General features: G+C 45.6%; 2 protein-coding genes across 3 annotated transcripts in view; both read right to left on the bottom strand.

Moving 5' to 3' along the window:
• LOC110496511 (ankyrin repeat and IBR domain-containing protein 1) overlaps positions 1–9,520 on the bottom strand; it is a 28,291-nt gene extending 18,771 nt beyond the window's left edge. Inside the window, exons 1-6 of the mRNA XM_036953238.2 lie at positions 9,290–9,520; positions 7,884–7,977; positions 4,014–4,225; positions 3,071–3,242; positions 2,845–2,976; positions 1,230–1,409 (exon numbers count right to left, since the gene is read on the bottom strand). Coding sequence (XP_036809133.2) covers positions 1,230–1,409; positions 2,845–2,976; positions 3,071–3,242; positions 4,014–4,201 — 672 coding nt within the window. The 5' untranslated portion in view covers positions 4,202–4,225; positions 7,884–7,977; positions 9,290–9,520. The remainder of the gene's footprint in view (positions 1–1,229; positions 1,410–2,844; positions 2,977–3,070; positions 3,243–4,013; positions 4,226–7,883; positions 7,978–9,289) is intronic.
• An 86-nt stretch (positions 9,521–9,606) lies between these two features.
• On the bottom strand, positions 9,607–11,850 carry LOC110496945 (receptor-transporting protein 3). 2 transcript variants are annotated; one of them, XM_021572947.3, is made up of 3 exons: positions 11,651–11,850; positions 11,202–11,367; positions 9,607–10,107 (listed from the first exon to the last, which is right to left on the bottom strand). In XM_021572947.3, exons 2-3 carry the CDS (start codon positions 11,360–11,362, stop codon positions 9,759–9,761), a joined length of 510 nt encoding a protein of 169 aa, XP_021428622.3. In that variant the 5' UTR covers positions 11,363–11,367; positions 11,651–11,850; the 3' UTR covers positions 9,607–9,758. The 2 variants fall into 2 exon arrangements, with proteins under 2 accessions (XP_021428622.3, XP_021428621.3); XM_021572946.3 differs by having other exon boundaries at positions 11,564–11,820.
• Between the last annotated feature and the right edge of the window lie 9,247 nt (positions 11,851–21,097).

Below are 21,097 nucleotides of genomic sequence, written 5' to 3'. Positions count from 1 at the left end.
TAATTTAGTTCCTTTGTCCATGGGTGATTGAGTTCCTTTGTCCATGGGTAATTGCGTTCCTTTGTCCATGGGTAATTGAGTTCCTTTGTCCATGGGTAATTGCGTTCCTTTGTCCATGGATAATTGTGTTCCTTTGTCCATGGATAATTGTGTTCCTTTGTCCATGGGTAATTGTGTCCCTTTGTCCATGGGTAATTGTGTTTCTTTGTCCATGGGTAATGAGTTCCTTTGTCCATGGGTAATTGAGTTCCTTTGTCCATGGGTAATTGTGTTCCTTTGTCCATGGGTAATTGTGTTCCTTTGTCGATGGGTAATTGAGTTCCTTTGTACATGGGTAATTGAGATCCTTTGTACATGGGTATTTGAGTTCCTTTGTCCATGGGTAATTGAGTTCCTTTGTACATGGGTAATTGAGTTCCTTTGTCCATGGGTGATTGAGTTCCTTTGTCCATGGGTAATTGCGTTCCTTTGTCCATGGGTAATTGAGTTCCTTTGTCCATGGATAATTGTGTTCCTTTGTCCATGGGTAATTGTGTCCCTTTGTCCATGGGTAATTTAGTTCCTTTGTCCACGGGTAATTGTGTTCCTTTGTCCATGGGTAATTGAGTTCCTTTGTCCATGGGTAATTGTGTTCCTTTGTCCATGGGTAATTGAGTTCCTTTGTCCATGGGTAATTGTGTGTTTTATCCCAGTTGAATAACTTTTTTTCTTATCCTGTCCTCTGGCATGTCGATAAGGCGGTTCCATAACCTAATCAGTTTACCCATGTCCTATTTCACAGGGCACCCAGCCCATGTCCTATTTCACAGGGCACCCAGCCCATGTCCTATTTCACAGGGCACCCAGCCCATGTCCTATTTCACAGGGCACCCAACCCATGTCCTATTTCACAGGGCACCCAACCCATGTCCTATTTCACAGGGCACCCAGCCCATGTCCTATTTCACAGGGCACCCAGCCCATGTCCTATTTCACAGGGCACCCAGCTCATGTCCTATTTCACAGGGCACCTAACCCATGTTCTATTTCACAGGGCACCTAACCCATGTCTCCTTGAATAGCCAGGCTTGGAACAAACTTATTCACTCCAAGGAAATGTTGTATGGCTCTATTTTGAATAAAGTTAGCTGTTTAGGATTATTTTGTGTGTGTGGTGCAGCATTCTGCATTCAGTGACGAAGTGCAGTTTCGCGGCAGCGGCTGCTCTGTGTCGGTGGTGTGTAACTCACCTCTTTATGGCGCAGCGTGCTGCTGGGTGTCTGTGTCTCGGTGTGTGTGTGTTGTGAGAACACCATCATGGCTTCGAGGCGCAGGGCCAGGTGTGTGTGCTGCTGTCTCTCTGCGTGGTCACACGGGGTTAACTTCTCCTCGTCCTCCACAAACAGGTCTGACCCAGCCTGGACCAGGAGCTAACACACACACACACACACACACACACCACACCACACCACACCACACACACACACACACACACACACACACACACACACACACACACACACACACACACACACACACACACACACACACACACACACACACACACAAAAGGGCAAGAGAGAGGAAGAGTTAAAAGATGAGAGAAGTCAGTCTCTCTCTCTCTCTCTCTCTCTTACCTCTACACAGTATCTCTCTCTCTTACCTCTACACAGTCTCACTCTTTCTCTTACCTCTACACAGTCTCTCTCTGTCTCTTACCTCTACACAGTCTCTATCTCTCTCTCTCTCTCTCTCTCTTACCTCTACACAGTCTCTCTCTCTCTTACCTCTACAGTCTCTCTCTCTCTTACCTCTACACAGTCTCTCTCTTTCTCTTACCTCTACACAGTCTCTCTCTTTCTCTTACCTCTACACAGTCTCTCTCTTTCTCTTACCTCTACACAGTCTCTATCTTTCTCTTACCTCTACACAGTCTCTCTCTCTCTCTTTCTCTTACCTCTACACAGTCTCTCTCTTTCTCTTACCTCTACACAGTCACTCTCTCTCTCTCTCTCTCTTACCTCTACACAGTCTCTCTTTCTCTTACCTCTACACAGTCACTCGCTCTCTCTTACCTCTACAGTCTCTCTCTGTCTCTTACCTCTACACAGTCTCTCTCTCTCTCTCTCTCTCTCTCTCTCTTACCTCTACACAGTCTCTCTCTCTCTTACCTCTACAGTCTCTCTCTCTCTTACCTCTACACAGTCTCTCTCTTTCTCTTACCTCTACACAGTCTCTCTCGCTCTCTCTTACCTCTACACAGTCTCTCTCTTTCTCTCTCTCTCTCTTACCTCTACAGTCTCTCTCTCTCTCTCTTACCTCTACACAGTCTCTCTCTCTCTCTCTCTTACCTCTACAGTCTTTCTCTCTCTCACCTCTACACAGTCTCTCTCTTTCTCTTACCTCTACACAGTCTCTCTCTTTCTCTTACCTCTACACAGTCTCTCTCTTTCTCTCTCTCTCTTACCTCTACAGTCTCTCTCTCTCTCTCTTACCTCTACACAGTCTCTCTCTCTCTCTCTCTTACCTCTACAGTCTTTCTCTCTCTCACCTCTACACAGTCTCTCTCTTTCTCTTACCTCTACACAGTCTCTCTCTTTCTCTTACCTCTAGACAGTCTTTCTCTCTTTCTCTTACCTCTACACAGTCTTTCTCTCTCTCTCTCTCTCTCTCTCTTACCTATAGACAGTCCCTCTCTCTCTCTTACCTCTACACAGTCTCTCTCTCTCTTTCTCTTAACTCTACACAGTCTCTCTCTCTCTCTCTCTCTCTCTTACCTCTAAAAAGTATATCTCGCTCTCTTACCTCTACACTCCCTCTCTCTCTCTTACCTCTACACAGTCTCTCTCTCTCTCTCTCTCTTACCTCTACACAGCTCTTCATGCCAGCAGCAGCAGCGTAGTGTAGACAGGTGCTGTTCCTGTTGTCTGTAGCATTAATGTTAACCCTTTCATACTGTCCTCTGTCCAGCCTAGCCCCGGTCCAGCTCAGGATCATCTGGACACACACACAATATTGTTAGCACTCTAATGTATTTGTGTGTGTGTTCTTTGTGTGTATGTATTATTTGAGTGTGTCTGTGTATCTATACCTGTAGGCAGTCTGCCCTGCGTTGTTCGTCTCTCTGTGGTCTGGCCAGTCTGGGAGACAGTGCCCCCTCTGGCAGAAGCAGGATGTGCGCTCCCTGACACAACGCATGCAGACATGTCTCATTCTGCACGTTCCGCTTGTTAGGGTTCCCTTCTTTACTGAAAAGGAACGACCTGGAGGGGGTGGGTGGGTGGGTGGGTGAGAGAGAGAGAGAGAGAGAGAGAGAGAGAGGTTTACCATCTTTACAGAAGAGGAACCGTCCTTTCATAGCATATTTTCAAAGCAGAGTGGACAGATGACAGGCATTCCAGTTCCAAGTCAACATTATGCTGGGGCTGCAGTCCTCAGGTAGTTTATATTCAACATCTCTGTCTGTCTACAGATCCATTTACTGATTACCTCCCCTTCATCATCTACTCCCTCTCTCCTCTCCTCTCCCCATCCCACTCTCTTCCTCCACCTCACGGCTCTCTACTCTCCCTCCCCTCTGCTGAATCTGTGAGAAACAGCATTTATCACACAGCAATAACCACTGTAGCAATAATCGCATAATCTGACACACAGGCAGAAAGACAGACTGAAATACATTCTGCTAAGTACACATCAGATAAGCGCACACTTCGGTCAAGTGCACTCAAACAGATGGCTGAATGGAAGAGTAATTTGATAGGCAGGAAGGTACCGAAATAGACCTGCAGTTAGCGAACTGGCCTTTAACACACACACACAATTAGCTGGCCTTTTCAACCCGCTTCCTCTGACCCCAGTAATCACCCAGAGAGAGAAAAGAAGGAGGGGAGGATCAGTGAAAGGAAGATAAAGAAATAGGCTCATTGACAGCCTGTCATCTCCTCCCAGGGGTCAGACTGCTAACACACTGGAACTCTCTCTTCATCTCTCTCCATCGCTCCCTGTATCCCTGAAACATATCTAAGGGGTGTTACCTGAGCAGGCGTGTCATGGCGTGCCTGCAGGTGTAGTGGAGGGGTGTGTTGTGTTGGTAGGTCTCTCCGTAGGACGCGTTGGGGTCCAGCCCCTCTCTGAACTGGCTGTTGCCCTCGTACAGTTGCCATGCCAACGCCTCGTCCCCGCTGACTAGAGCCTTCCGGAACTTAGTGGCTGTGTTCCCCATCACTGCCCTACAGGGGGCGTCGCACTGGGATCATTCAGCACAATTAATCACCTTTATCATTCAGAATTTATATATATATGTGTGTGTTAATAACATACACTACCAGTCAACATTTTTAGAACACCTACTCATTCAAGGGTTTTTCTTTATTTTGACTATTTTCTACATTGTCATCAAAACTATGAAATAAATCATATGGAATCATGTAGTAACCAAAAAGGTGTGTGCCACAATTGACATGCCTGAGTTAAGAGGACCTGGTGAAACTCTACTTTAGAATTGGCTTTAGTAACAAGGAAATCCTTGTTCCTTTAGCACATAATAACCATATTATAAGTTGTCCCTGTCATGGTGCCTTTCGATTTCCTACAATTTTATAGTCATTATTATTCCTTGTTTGTTATTATAGCTAAGATTCAATGGAGGTTATTGGTCAGCGTAGAGATGAGATTGGGAATGGGTGGCTGGGAGCGCATCAGACACTTCTCTGAGGTGTGTGTGGGGATTCCACTCATCTCACTTCAGTCTCTCGTGGATCCACTTTGCCCAAGTAGACCACCACCAGCCACTATATTTTAATTAAATAAAATTAAACAAGGTAATACAAGCTGATCGCAATACTTAAGTGACAGTCTGTCTCCAATGTATGTACAATGACATAATTCACAGACTTTTGGTACATTAGTTGCAGCTTAATAGCCCTAAAAACCATAGCACCTCAAAGTAAAAGAAGTACTTTGCTTTACGTTTTTTGTGTTTTCTGTTAAAACCTGTTGAGTGTAGGGGGCAGTAAGGGGCAGTATTTTGATGTTGGATGAAAAACGTACCCAAATGAAACTGCCTATTTCTCAGGCCCAGAATCTAGAATATGCATATAATTGTCAGATTAGGATAGAAAACACTCTAAAGTTTCCAAAACTGTCAAAATATTGTCTGTGAGTATAACAGAACTGATATTGCCTGCCTTCGCTCCATTTAAAGGGATACCAACCAGATTCCTTTTCCTATGGTTTCCCCATGGTCTTTAGACATAGTTTCAGGCTTTTATTTTGAAAAATTAGCAAGAAAGATCACATTGCGTCATTGGACGGCTGGGTGCCAGCAGCGTTTTGCATGCGCAACAGCTTGGAGCAGACATTTTCTCTCTCTCTCCTATTGAAGAAGCTACAGTCCCGGTTGAAATATTATCGATTATATATTGTAAAAACAACCTGAGGATTGATTATAGAAACCGTTTGACATGTTTCTACGAACTTTACGGATACTATTTGGAATTTTCGTCTGCCCGGTCGTGACCGCTCGAGCCTGTGGATTTTTGAACATAACGCGCCAAACAAATGGAGGTATTTTGGATAGAAAAATAATCTTTATGGAACAAAAGGAACATTTATTGTGTAACTGGGAATCTCGTGAGTGCAAACATCTGAAGATCATCAAAGGTAAGCGATTCATTTTATTGCTTTTCTGACTTTCGTGACCAATCTACTTGGCTATTTGTAATGTTTTGTCTGCTGAGAGAGATGTCCTTACATAAACGCTTCGTATGCTTTCGCCGAAAAGCTTTTTTGAAATCTGACACACCAGGTGGATTAACAACAAGCTAAGTTGTGTTTTGCTATATTGCACTTGTGATTTCATGAAAATTAAATATTTTTAGTAATTTAATTTGAATTTGGCACTCTGCAATTCAGCGGATGTTGACGAAAATGATCCCGGTATGGGATGGGTGCATCAAGAAGTTGAATGTCTGCTCAGGCCACATGCTCACACGCTCTATATGTTTTGTACACTCAGGATACAATGCATTTTGAAAGTATTCAGACCACTTGACTTCCTCCACATTTTGTTACGTTACAGCCTTATTCTAAAATTGATAAAATAAAAATTTTCAATAAAAATAAAAATTTTCCCTCATCAATCTACACACAATACCACATAATGACATCACAATACCACATAATGACATCACAATACCACATAATGACAAAGCGAAAACAGGTTTTTAGACATTTTTGCATATCTATATAAAAAAAAAAATGAAATATCACATAAATGCAGTACCAGTCAAAAGTTTGGACACACCTACTCATTCAAGGGTTTGTCTTTATGTTTACTATTTTCTACATTGTAGAATAATAGTGAAGACATCAACACTATGAAATAATACATTTGGAATCATGTAGTAACCAAAAAAGTGTTAAACAAATCAAAATATATTTTAGATTCTTCAAAGTAGCCACCCTTTGCCTTGATGACAGCTTTGCACACTCTTGGCATTCTCTCAACCAGCTTCACCTGGAATGCTTTTCCAACAGTCTTGAAGGCGTTACCACATATGCTGAGCACTTGTTATCTGCTTTTCCTTCACTCTGCTGTCCAACTCATCCCAAACCATCTCATTTGGGTTGAGGTCGGGTGATTGTGGAGGCCAGGTCATCTGAGGCAGCACTCCTTCACTCTCCTTCTTAGTCAAATAGCCCTTACACAGCCTAGAGGTGTGTTGGGTCACTGTCCTGTTAAAAAACAAATGATAGTCCCACTAAGCGCAAACCAGATGGAATGGTGTATTGCTGCAGAATGCTGTGGTAGCCATGCTGGTTAAATGTGCCTTGAATTCTAAATAAATCACAGACAGTATCACCAGCAAAGCACCCCCACACCATCATACCTCCTCTTCCATGCTTCACGGTAGAAACTACACATGCGGAGATCATCCATTTACCTACTATGCATCTTACAAAGACATGGCGGTTGGAACCAAAAATCTCACATTTGGACTCATCAGACCAAAGGACAGATTTCCACTGGTCTAATGTCCATTGCTCGTGTTTCTTGGCCCAAGCAAGTCTCTTCTTCTTATTGGTGTCCTTTAGTAGTGGTGTCTGCAGCAATTTGACCATGAAGGCCTGATTCATGCAGTCTCCTCTGAACAGTTGATGTTGAAATGTGTCTGTTACTTGAACTCTGTGAAGCATTTATTTGGGCTGCAATTTCTGAGGCTGGTAACTCTAATGAACTTATCCTCTGCAGCAGAGGTAACTCTGAGTTTTCCTTTCCTGTGGTGGTCCTAATGAGAGCCAGTTTCATCATAGCGCTTGGTTTTTGCGACTGCACTTGAAGAAACTTTCAAAGTTATTGAAATGTTACGGATTGACTGACCTTCATGTCTTAAAGTAATGAAGGAGTGTTGTTTCTCTTTGCTTATTTGAGCTATCCATGCCATAATATGGACTTGCTATTTTACCAAATAGGGCTATCTTCTGTATACCAACCCTACCTTGTCACAACACAACTGATTAGCTCAAACGCATTAAGGAAAACAATTCCACAAATTAAATTTTAACAAGGCACATCTGTTAATTGAAATGCATTCCAGGTGACTAACTCATGAAGCTGGTTGAGATAATGCCAAGAGTGTGCAAAGCTGTCATCAGGGCAAAGGGTGGCTACTTTGAAGAATCTCAAATATAAAATATCTTTTGATTTGTTTAACACCTTTTTGGTTACTACCTGATTCCATGTGTGTTATTTCATATTTTTTATGTTGTCACTATTATTCTACAAGAAAATAGTAAAAATAAAGAAAAACCCTGGAATGAGTTGTACTGTATATGGAATAATACAATACATTCATGTAATAATTCATCACTAATTTGAATCTTTGATAATAATAAACACTTACCTCCGCTATTCAGTCCTCACCTCCTCTTCCTCTCCTACACCTCCTCTTCCTCTCCTCCACTACTCACAGCTCAGACATGGCCCACACCCTCACCCTGCAGAGAGAGAGAGAAAGAGAGAGAAGGGGGGGGGGGTCAATTAATCAATCAACTAATCTATCAATTTATGAAACATCCAACATGACTAAGTTACTGATTAACTGAACAGGGTTAATATTAATTGCCATGTCTACTATATAAGCTACAGTATCTGGATCCACAGACCCCATCATTTATAAACAGTCTCTGTGTTCCACCATTTTCTGCTCCAGTAAGTCTGCTGTAGACAGGGAGTGTGTGTGTGTGTGTGTGTGTGTGTGTGTGTGTGTGTGTGTGTGTGTGTGTGTGTGTGTGTGTGTGTGTGTGTGTGTGTGTGTGTGTGTGTGTGTAGGTGGGGGGCTACTGATAGTTTATAGGTCACGCTGTCTGTTCTACTCTCAACTCCACACAGCTTCAGCTGCTTCCAGCACACTTCGCCTCCCTCTCTCCCCTCACATTATTGCAGCATCCTCAAACCAATAATCACAGTTTTCCATTGACAAAAAATATAATTAACAACCACTGGCTTTTGGTGGCATGTTGTGTTTATAACAGACAGCTTGTGTTTATAACACATAGCTTCATAATACAAAATGTATCACACACAAAGTGTTTATAAGCGTATTATAATGAAGTTGGCTAAACACAATAAGTTGCCAGCCAGCTACTTACATTTTCACACCAGGGAGAAGTACCAAGAACAATAAACAGTGTAAAAGTGTCCGACTCAAGACAAAGAGAAGTTAGCTGGCTAGTGCACATAGTCTGTCAGCCTGACTTCTCTAACGTACTGTAGCTAGCTATATCGTCGTCAGTCCATGCGGCCACCTGCCATGTAGCCTACGGCTAAACCATTAACTTTGGCTGGTGGCTTTATTTGGTGCTGTCTGGCTCTTTCACCAGGTCAGTATGGACAGACTTGCTCACTTGTTCGCTAGCTACGACCTAGCCATTCATGACTAGCTAACAATAATAGCTAGTCATAGCTACATGGCTAGCTGCCACCGTTCTGCTAGCTAGCTACATCTGGCTGACGTGAATGTCTGTAGTGTAGTTAAACGCGATGCCAAGTTATGCTGGTTCAAGCTGATGCTAGGGCTGTGGTTTATTTTAACAGCTAGTGTCTGTCTTGGTGGGCCTCAATTCAGCCTTGTCAAATCATTATAATTCTAGCTACTTAGCTACAACTGGCTAACAGCTAGCTAGCTAATGACAGCAGTGGAAGCATCTAGCTGATAGCTAACACCCATCATTAGCTACTTAGCTATCAAGCTACTTACAAACATCGATTCATTTGGACATCAGTTGGACATACAAACATTCATAATACCGTTATTTCATAATTTTCCTTCTCGACTCCCCACCATCATCTCCTTCTTTCTTTCTCTCTCCAATCTCAGTTCTTCTCAGTGATGATGCGAGATGCTGCTGTTTCTGTTGTTGCTGGCAGGAAAAGGCATCATACGCATGAGCAGCACAAGCTGTCGCTGGCCATTTACACCTGATTGTTCAATACATGTCTCTGTCTCCTTGTCTTCCTTTATCAGAGATCGGTAGAATAGTTGTTTTAAAAAATGCCTCAAACTTTTCCAAATCGTTTAAATGTGCAAACTGTAGAAGTAAAAAAAACACTCAAAGCACATGAAAGTCTTCCGATTTTGTTTATTACACATAATACATGTTTATTGCACAACTCTAAAGTCCATAGCACAACATTATAAATAGCGCTGTTTTTAATATTTTTACAACGAATTCTAGACAACGTTAGGCTATGTGCCCCCCACCCCCCTCTCTCTCCTCTACTGTTCTTGACAGCAGATGCCCAGTCTGCAGGCCTCACACAGGGCTTTCTCATGGGGCCTCTTCCACACCTTCTCTGATCCTTCTGACCCTTCCTCCTCCTCCTCTTCCTCCTCCTCCTCTCCATAGCAGTTCTTCCTAATATTTACAAACAGCCGGAGCAGTGCCTCTTCCACCTCATTCTTTGAAAAGCCTGGAAGTTCAAACTCTTCCCGGCAGTGTCTGCATGCCTGGCCGAAAGGCCGCATCAGGACGGTCCCCCGGCCTGTCTCATCCCACAGCCGATAACGGAACACTACCACCACCCGTGCCGACGGCCATGTCTTAGAACACTCACCACACTGGAACCTGAGGGAGAGAGTTAGAGGGGGGAGAGGAGGGAGCATTACAATGAGAGCATATCTATTGGCATGGAGTTCCATCATGTCCAAGTCAACAGAAGGAGTTGAAGACAAGTGGTTTGTTTCCACATTGTGGTGCTGCAGTGCCAATCTTCTAAATCTGTGAGCTTTGTGGAGCCAAGTCAGGGCAAATCCATAGAGATTGATAGAGGGCTCATCTTTGTAACTGTGTTAGAGTTGTCAGATTGTCTGTTAGTCAATTCTGAACTTTTTGCTCTCAGAGCGTTCAGAGCACACACTGGACGCTCTGGACGAGGAGAAGGGTTCATTCGAGCGTTCTGACCTCACAACCGCAGTCAAACCCCCAAGCTAACGAGCAATATGTGTCTACCTTGCTAGCTACTTCCAGACACAAATGAGAGAACACTCACACTGGCTATTTTACTCGCCTAGCAGAGCTGGTTAAGCTTTCATGTTATCTAGAGCATTAGTGACTGTAACTGTGCTGCTGGCAACAATTTAATTATGTTTTTTTGCCGATGTTTAATGACACCAGTCATATTCAGGTGTTGCGCTTCCTAAATTCATCAATTATTCTGCGCTCTGGTACATTCAGACCAGAGTGCTCTGAAATCGGAGTAGATAGCCAGTGTGAACTTACAAACGCACCAGAGCCGCCATGAGCAGAGTGCATGCAGAGCGACCTGCCTGTGCGGAGGGAGCGAGCGACAGACATAGAGGAGCAGCTAATGGAATGACTAATGGTGGAAGTTATCTCTGTATTTCGGGTTTCGGGCAGGGCCGGGCTTTAAATTTGGCAAAAGCAATCGGGACTGCGTAGGGCAGGGCCTGAATGTCACAGGCATGGGTAGGGATCGGGCTTAAAATTCATGCACGTGCAGGGCTCTACAACAGGGTCACCAGGAGGGATCAGCCAATGAAGTTGGAACCCCCACCCAGTTGACTAGATTAAAATTAGGGATGCCCTCAATGGCGCTGCCCATGCTAGTGGGGCATTTTGGCAACTAGAGGCTTCTATCATTCTCTATGGGCAAATCACAGGCCTATTATAATTATAATTATAGTAAGGGAAAAACGTACTGTCCGTTGGCACAGTGGCTGTACACCTGCCATCTTCTCCTCCTCTCCTCCTTGGTGAGTGTTTCTGTCAGGCCGTAGTTGAAGTGGAAAGCCCACTGGTCACTGCTGCCCAGCTCCTCATCCAACATCTCCTCAAAACACTCTGACCACCGGGTGGGCATCCAGTCTGCGCAACACAAACACGGCACACACACACACACACAGATCAGGACTGGTCAGAAAGTGCAGATGGGGCTTATTAAATAACTTTACAGATGAATACACATACAAATGCCTAGGCCTACTGCCATTATGTAAATAAACAAGCAAAAACTATATAGGATAAAATAAACAAAATAAATTAAAAGTATTGCCTACAGTACCTGTATTCATGGTCCTCAATGTTGGAGAACAAATGCTAAAGAATGTTGAAGAACAAAATAACAAAATGCTATTGAAGAACAAATTACCTGTTGGTGTTGTTATATTGCTCGGTATGAGCTGGGAATATTTATATGTTCCCGGGTGCTATGGCCTTGACGTTGGGATTTGGAAACTGAAATTTAACGGCTTCTTTCGCTGAGGATGTGTACGCGGTCCAGGGTACTATTGCCCTGCCTGACGTTGCGATTTGGAAACCGAAACTCACCGTCTACTTTCACATTTTGCTGGCCAAGTTCTTGGCATGCTGCCCACTGTACCCTGTCTTCCATTGTCACTGAGCGCAACTGACGACCAGCACTCGAGAGACAATATTTTTTACAAACCCCAGAAACGGAACTGTTACTTAAATAGAGCCATGACTATATGGAACTCTATTCCACATCAAGTAACTGATGCAAGCAGTACATTTAGATTTAAAAATCTGATTTAAAAAACACCTTATGGAACAGCAGGAAGGTTGAAGCAACACAAACATAGGTGTAGACACATGCATGCACACACAATAACATACGCACTATACACACACATACACATGGATTTAGTACTGTAGATATGTGGTAGTGGTGGAGTAGGGGCCCGAGGGCACACAGTGTGTTGTGAAATCTGTGAATGTATTGTAGTGTTTTTAAAATGGTATAAACTGCCTTAATTTTGCTGGACCCCAGGAAGAGTAGCTGCCAAGGCAGCAGCGAATGTGGATCCATAGTAAACACAAATACATGCAAAGGCTCTGCCCCATTCTGTCATGTTCACTGACAGTTAGGCCATAAAGACAAGCATGATCCTGACCACTGCCATTTTTTATCAGTTGAACATTTGCTGGATACAGATCATTGTAGGCCCAACATAAAATTATTATAATAAAATAAGGCTCCTAGATGATAAAGTAATCTCTAAGTAGACTTAACTGTTGGTTTAGTGTGTTACTCAAATAATTTATGGGTAACAATAAAGTTACTATAATGTTTCAATTACAATGGTCAATAAACAACTATAACTTTTCTGTGAACCATGGTGTGTTTTTATATATACTGAACTAACAAATAAATGCAACATGCAACAATTTCAAAGACTTTACTGAGTTACAGTTCATATAAGGAAATCAGTCAATTAAATTCATTATGGCCTAATCGATGGATTTCACATGACTGGTAATATAGATATGCATTTGTTGGTCATAGATACCTTAAAAAAAGGGTGTGTGGATTCAAAATACCAATCAGTATCTGGTCTGATCACCAGACTTGGCGGGAACTGGAGCAAGCTGTCGTACACGTCGATCCAGAGCGTCCCAAACATGCTCAATGGGTGACATGTCTGGTGAGTATGCAGGCCATGGAAGAACTGGGATTTTTTCAGCTTCCAAGAATTGTGTACAGATCCTTGCGACATGGGGCCGTGCATTATCATGCTGAAACACAAGGTGATGGTGGCGGATGAATGGCACAACAGTGGGCCTAAGGATCTCGTCAAAGTATCTCTGTGCATTCCAATTGCCATTGATAAAATACAATTGTGTTCGTTGTTCGTAGCTTATGCCTGCCCATATCATAACCCCACCGCTACCATGGGGCACTCTGTTCCCAATGTTGACATGAACAAACCGCTCGCCCACACAACGCCATACATGTAGCAGTTAAGAGGCCGGTTGGGCGTACTGCCAAATTTTCTAAAACAGCTTTGGAGGTGGCTTATGATAGATAAATGAACATGAAATTCTCTGGTAACAGCTCTGGTGGAAATTCCTGCAGTCAGCATGCCAATTGCATCTGTGGTATAGTGTTGTATGACAAAACTGCACATTTTACGGTGGCCTTGTCACGTTCTGACCTCTATTTCTGTTGTTTTGTATTTATTTAGTATGGTCAGGGCGTGAGTTGGGTGGGCAGTCTATGTTTGTTTTTCTATGTTTTGGTCTAGTTCTATGTTTTCGGCCTAGTATGGTTCTCAATCAGAGGCAGGTGTCATTAGTTGTCTCTGATTGAGAATCATACTTAGGTAGCCTGGGTTTCACTGTGTGTTGGTGGGTGATTGTTCCTGTCACTGTGTTTGGTGTCACAGGATAGGACTGTTTTGCGTTTTCACATTTCTTGTTTTTGTTAGTTTGTTCATGTGTAGCGATTTATTAAAACATGAATAACCACCACGCTGCGCTTTGGTCCGCTTCTCTTCCTCCTACAGACGAACGCCCTTACAGAATCACCCACCACAACAGGACCAAGCAGCGTGTCAACAGGCAGGAGCAGCAGGAGAAGCAACAGCGGCTGCAGGAGATACGTAGTAAGGAATTCTGGACATGGGAGGAAATCCTCGACGGGAGAGGACCCTGGGCTAAGCCAGGAGAATATTGCCGCCCCAAGGCCGAGCTGGAGGCAGCAAAAGCAGAGAGGCGGCATTCTGAGAAGCAAGCACGGCGGCGCGGACGGAAGCCCGAGAGTCACCCCCAAAAATTTCTTGGGGGGGGGCACAGGGGGAGTGTGGCAGAGTCAGGAGTCAGACCTGAGCCAACTCTCCCCGTTTATCGTGAGGAGCCAAGGAGGAGCTCAGAACCAGAGCTGGTGTTGGAGGTGAGCGAAGCAGAGACTGTGAAGGAGTTAATGGGGAAATTGGAGGAGAGTGATATGAGGGACTTGCTGGTTTGGTGCATGAGGCACGACATTCGCCCGACGGAGCGTGTCAGGGATTTAATGGCACCGGGGTCAGCTCTCCATACTCATCCTGAGGTGCGTGCGAGGGGTCTGGTGAAGACTGTGCCAGCCTCACGCACCAGGCCTCCTGTGCATCTCCCTAGCCTTGCACGTCCTGTGCCATCTCAGCACTACAGTGCTCCTAGCAGTGCTAACTGTGGCGGGCGTGGTGCTGGTCAGGCACCGTGTTATGCAGTTGTGCGCACGGTGTCCCCAGTACGCGTGCTTAGCCCGGTGCGCTACATCCCAGCTCCCCACATCTGCCGGGCTAGGGTGAAGATCCAGCCAGGGCGGTTGGTGCCAGCCCTGCTCTCAAGATCTCCAGTACGCCTTCACGGCCCGGTCTATCCGTCACCACCTCCACACCCCAGCCTTCCGGTAGCAGCTCCCCGCACAAGGCTTCCTGTGCGTGTCCTCGGCCCAGTACCACCAGTGCCAGCACCACGCATCAGGCCTACAGTGCGCCTCGCCTGTCCAGCACTGCCGGAGCCTCCCGCCTGTCCGGCGCCATCTGAGCTTCCCGTCTGCCCAGCGCCATCTGAGCTTCCCGTCTGCCCAGCGCCGCCAGCGCTTCCCGTCTGCCCAGCGCCGCCAGCGCCGCCCGTCTGCCCAGCGCCGCCAGCGCCGCCCGTCTGCCCAGCGCCGCCAGCGCCGCCCGTCTGCCCAGCGCCGCCAGCGCCGCCCGTCTGCCCAGCGCCGCCCGTCTGCCCAGCGCCGCCAGCGCCGCCCGTCTGCCTAACGCCGCCAGCGCCGCCCGTCTGCCCAGCGCCGCCAGCGCCGCCCGTCTGCCCAGTGCCGCCCGTCTGCCCAGCGCCGCCAGTGCCGCCCGTCTGCCCAGCGCCGCCAGTGCCGCCCGTCTGCCCAGCGCCGCCAGTGCCGCCCGTCTGCCAGGAGCCGCCAGTGCCGCCCGTCAGCCAGGAGCCGCCAGTGCCGCCAGTCAGCCAGGGGCCGCCAGTGCCGCCAGTCAGCCAGGGGCCGCCAGTGCCGCCAGTCAGCCAGGGGCCGCCAGTGCCGCCAGTCAGCCAGGGGCCGCCAGTGCCGCCAGTCAGCCAGGGGCCGCCAGTGCCGCCCGTCAGCCAGGGGCCGCCTGTGCCGCCAGTCAGCCAGGGGCCGCCAGTGCCGCCAGTCAGCCAGGGGCCGCCAGTGTCGCCAGTCAGCCAGGGGCCGCCAGTAAGCCAGGGGCCGCCAGTGCCGTCAGTCAGCCAGGGGCCGCCCGAGCAGCTGCCCCTCTGTCCAGAGCAGCTGTCGCCCCTCTGTCCCGAGCAGCTGTCCCTCTGTCCCGAGCAGCTGTCCCTCTGTCCCGAGCAGCTGTCCCTCTGTCCCGAGCAGCTGTCCCTCTGTCCCGAGCAGCTGTCCCTCTGTCCCGAGCAGCTGCCGCCCCTCTGTCCCGAGCAGCTGCAGCCCCTCTGTCCCGAGCAGCTGCAGCCCCTCTGTCCCGAGCTGCTATCGCCCCTCTGTCCCGAGCTGCTATCGCCCCTCTGTCCCGAGCAGTTGTCCCTCTGTCCCGAGCAGTTGTCCCTCTGTCCCGAGCAGCTGCTTCACCTCTGTCCCGAGCTGCCCCTCTGTCCCGAGCAGCCCCTCTGTCCAGTGGGGTCATTGAGAGGGGTGGTCATGGTGAGTAAGCCAGGGAGGCGGACAATAAGGCGGACTAAGACAATGGTGAAGTGGGGTCCGCGTCCCGCGCCAGAGCCGCCACCGCGGACAGACGCCCACCCAGACCCTCCCCTATAGGTCAAGGTTTTGCGGCCGGAGTCCGCACCTTTGGGGGGGGGTACTGTCACGTTCTGACCTCTATTTCTGTTGTTTTGTATTTATTTAGTATGGTCAGGGCGTGAGTTGGGTGGGCAGTCTATGTTTGTTTTTCTATGTTTTGGTCTAGTTCTATGTTTTCGGCCTAGTATGGTTCTCAATCAGAGGCAGGTGTCATTAGTTGTCTCTGATTGAGAATCATACTTAGGTAGCCTGGGTTTCACTGTGTGTTGGTGGGTGATTGTTCCTGTCACTGTGTTTGGTGTCACAGGATAGGACTGTTTTGCGTTTTCACATTTCTTGTTTTTGTTAGTTTGTTCATGTGTAGCGATTTATTAAAACATGAATAACCACCACGCTGCGCTTTGGTCCGCTTCTCTTCCTCCTACAGACGAACGCCCTTACAGGCCTTTTATTGCCCCCAGCAAAATGTGCACCTGTGTTGAATCAGCTTCTTGATGTGCCACACCTGTTAGGTGGATGGATTATCTTGGCAAAGAAGAAATGCTCACTAACAAAGATGTAAATAAATTTGTGCACCAAATTTGAGAGAAATAAGCTTTTTGTGCGTTTGGACAATTTCTGGGATGTTTTATTTCAGCTCCTGAAAACACTTTACATGATGCATGGCTATTTTAGTTCAGTGTAGATTGGACTACTATACAACATAGGATTTATGTTCACTTTATTCAGGAAAACAAGGACCAAAACAAGAAGTAGGCAGATAGTAATAGCAGGCGCGGTAGTAGTTGCCCTTGTCTTTGATTTCTGAGGTAAGATAGGAATGACAGTTAAGATTTTGTTCTGTAAATAGTTTTTCTGTACCCCTAATAACATCTTGCTCTGCCTCAGAGTATACTTCCTGAAGTACCTTCTCATGTCCAGTTTAACAGTACGCCTATGTTCCTATGAGTCTTACCAAGTATCCCAGGTAGATAGGCCTGGGCCAAGTACCCACAGGGGAACACTAATATGTGGGAACACCAACCCCATGTTGAAAACCACTGCAGTAATAAGCAAAAGGATTCAGTGAGTCAAAATGGCATTTGTCATACATGTTTATCCATGTGGCTCAGTAGGTAGAGCACTTGCAATGGCAGGGTTGTGGGTTCAATACCCACGGGGAAGCAGTATGAAAAAATACAAAAATATATGCACTCACTACTGTAAGTTGCTCTGCACCAAAGCTGTGGAACAATAGTATGTAAAGGAGAGGAACAATTGATCGTTCTTATTCATAATATAAGTGTTCAGTATTTATTATTGTAAGCTGAAAAACAATGAACATTTTGTAGATTATTTTAATAGTGCTTAAAAACTTCATCTTTATCAAATTATCCATTTAAGATACCAACTCAAAACCTACGTACTTTAAAAAAAAAATATATATATTTTTTTATTTCACCTTTATTTAACCAGGTAAGCTAGTTGAGAACAAGTTCTCATTTGCAACTGCGACCTGGCCAAGATAAAGCATAGCAGTGTGAACAGACAACACAAAGTTACACATGGAGTAAGTAAACAATTAACAAGTCAATAACACAGTAGAAAAAAAAGGGGAGTCTATATACATTGTGTACAAAAGGCATGAGGAGGTAGGCGAATAATTACAATTTTGCAGGTTAATAACACTGGAGTGATAAATGATCAGATGGTCATGTACGGGTAGAGATATTGGTGTGCAAAAGAGCAGAAAAGTAAATAAATAAAAACAGTATGGGGATGAGGTAGGTAAAAATGGGTGGGCTATTTACCGATAGACTATGTACAGCTGCAGCGATCGGTTAACTGCTCAGATAGCAGATGTTTGAAGTTGGTGAGGGAGATAAAAGTCTCCAACTTCAGCGATTTTTGCAATTCGTTCCAGTCACAGGCAGCAGAGAACTGGAACGAAAGGCGGCTGAATGAGGTGTTGGCTTTAGGGATGATCAGTGAGATACACCTGCTGGAGCGCGTGCTACGGATGGGTGTTGCCATCGTGACCAGTGAACTGAGATAAGGCGGAGCTTTACCTAGCATGGAATTGTAGATGACCTGGAGCCAGTGGGTCTGGCGACGAATATGTAGCGAGGGCCAGCCGACTAGAGCATACAAGTTGCAGTGGTGGGTGGTATAAGGTGCTTTAGTGACAAAACGGATGGCACTGTGATAAACTGCATCCAGTTTGCTGAGTAGAGTGTTGGAAGCAATTTTGTAGATGACATCGCCGAAGTCGAGGATCGGTAGGATAGTCAGTTTTACTAGGGTAAGTTTGGCGGCGTGAGTGAAGGAGGCTTTGTTGCGGAATAGAAAACCGATTCTTGATTTGATTTTCGATTGGAGATGTTTGATATGAGTCTGGAAGGAGAGTTTGCAGTCTAGCCAGACACCTAGGTACTTATAGATGTCCACATATTCAAGGTCGGAACCATCCAGGGTGGTGATGCTGGTCAGGCGTGCGGGTTTTGGCAGCGAACGGTTGAAAAGCATGCATTTGGTTTTGGTTTTGGTACGTCTACGAATGGGTATCTAATGATTCTCAGCATTACTTTATCAACTTTCTAGTAATTGATTATACACGCATACAATTCATCATAATTTAAAATAATTCACAGAATCCACATAAAACTTAAAAAATCTTAGGTACTCACACAGAACTTCCAGGATCATCCACACAGGATTGGTCAGATGTTCACATAGAACTGGTCAGACGTCCACACAGACGTCTAAAAAAGGTTTGCCCACACAGAGTCAACCCTACCCCGCTCACACAGAACGGTCCGACAACTATTACCTAGTGATCCCATTACAAAATACTCACACAGAGTAACCCAGGGCATACCTGGCTAGCACATTTAAAATAATTGGAATTCACCACATCTGAGGGTCACTTAGACAAATCACACAGACGCACAGAATGAGGTCCTTCTTCCAATAAGGCTTCACCAAGTGCCGTGTTTCACCTAAAACACACAGACCCCCTGGCCCATCACCCCCGACAGACCTCACTCTCCCCACTGTGATCAATTCAGTGTCAGTAAGGCTCTTGGTCACTGGCAACCGGACAGTGTAGAGTATCTTTTGAGTCCACAAAACCCCCAGATTACTCTCCTCTGACTCGGCCCTGCTTACGCCGCCAAGGTGCCTTCCTTACAAAGGAATTCACGCTCAGAGTATACGTAACAGGCATAATTAAAAAACTTGACTTCAAATCTGTGTGTGGTTCACTCACCTTTTTCTTTAAAAAAAAAACTCAGTTCGAGATGTGGTATCCACTCGGCTTCCTCTTAGATCAAAGGTTGGTCCATCTGCTTCGTTCCCGAAGTGTGGTTCTCCCTGAGATCCCAAGTTTAGGGGATCCCTCGTGCACGATTTATTTACCTAGATCGTAGGAATGGTCACCGAGTGACGATTCACATCCCATCCTCGTCGCCAAATGTCGTGGAAATTTCCTCTATTTACCAAATCATGAGCGCAAACCACACACAAGTCAGAGTTAGTTATCAAAGTCCATCTTTAATTATATCAGCTCTATCACAATCCTGTGACTCTCAGATAAATTTAGTGTCTCTCAATGAATTCTCTGAGAGCCCCTTCCACATTTCAAATGAGGTCCTTTATAGCAAAGACACACACAGGATAAGACAGCATCGGCATAATTCATCGTTCAGCTTTGTCTCCTTACTCAAACCCCAGAACCATAAACCAACCCTCCATATCAACAGGCATATATCAAATTGTCATTTAGATACAACCAACTCTAAATACAACCAATCCTGGACAAGCTCACGGAGAGGACAGAATGATTCCAGACACTGCCATCCTCCTTTCCCCGATGGGAAAAGTAGGGAGTAACTGGCACAGACACAGTGGAGCAAAATATATGTTTACACATGATGACACTTTGACCTCTCCCCTCTCTGCGGCCCATGCAACTTAGTCTTGACATAGAACAGATAACTGCAACCTCGCCACAGTATTATACAAAAATAACATTCTTGATGAGAAGTAACTTACAAACATATGATGAATATAAAACATCTTACATATGTTACCAACAAATTCTGATTATTCCACGACAAAAGGAGCAAGATAAATAAATAAATACAGTATGGGGATGAGGTAGTTGGATGGGCTATTTACAGATGGGCTATTGGTGCAGTGATCTGTGAGCTGCTCTGACAGCTGGTGCTTAAAGTTAGAGAGGGAGATATGAGTCTCCATCTTCAGTGATTTTTGCAATTTGTTCCAGTCATTGGCAGCAGAGAACTGGAAGAAAAGGCGGCCAAGGGAGGAATTGGCTTCGGGGATGACCAGTGAAATATACCTGCTAGAGTGCGTGCTGCTATGGTGACCAGTGAGCTGAGATAAGGCGGGGCTTTACCTAGCAGAGACTTGTAGAGCCAGTGGGTTTTGCGATGAGTATGAAGCGAGGGCCAGCCAATGAGAGCATACAGGTCGCAGTGGTATATATATATATTTAAAAAATGTATTTTACCTTTATTTAACTAGGCAAGTCAGTTAAGAACAAATTCTTATTTTCAATGACGGCCTAGGAACTGCCTGTTCAGGGGCAGAACGACAGATTTGTACCTTGTCAGCTCAGGGGTTTGAACTTGCAACCTTCCGGTTACTAGTCCAACTCTCTGACCACTAGGCTACCATGCCGCCCCATATGGGGCTTTGGTGACAAAACGGATGGCACTGTGATAGACTGCATCCAATTTGTTGAGTAGAGTGTTGGAGGTTATTTTGAGGCTATTTTGTAAATGACATCGCCGAAGTCGAGGATCGGTAGGATGGTCAGTTTTACGAGGGCATGTTTAGCAGCATGAGTGAAGGATGCTTTGTTGTGAAATAGGAAGCCGATTCTAGATTTCATTTTGGATTGGAGATGTTTACACTAGAGAATGGTATCAAATTTCAGTAAATCAGGAAAGAGAATACATTGTTGTTTTAGCTTATAAGATGTACTAATGTACCTCCTGGGGGTGAAATGCACAGGCACATCTCTGAAGCCCTCCGAGCAGAGTTGGCCACGGACCTGCATTGTTTTTT

The sequence above is a fragment of the Oncorhynchus mykiss genome, chromosome 18 (assembly GCF_057628025.1).
Source record: "Oncorhynchus mykiss isolate SJ-2025 chromosome 18, ASM5762802v1, whole genome shotgun sequence".
In the NCBI taxonomy this organism is placed as follows: Eukaryota; Metazoa; Chordata; class Actinopteri; order Salmoniformes; family Salmonidae; genus Oncorhynchus; species Oncorhynchus mykiss.
The sequence above is the reverse complement of the archived record's forward strand: the minus strand, read 5'-3'. Positions and strand labels throughout refer to the sequence as shown.

Coding starts and splice junctions, on each gene's coding strand:
- LOC110496945 (XM_021572946.3), bottom strand. Junction 10,108..11,201: donor AGCCACTGTGCCAACGGACA/GTACGTTTTTCC, acceptor TCTCTCCCTCAG/GTTCCAGTGTGGTGAGTGTT.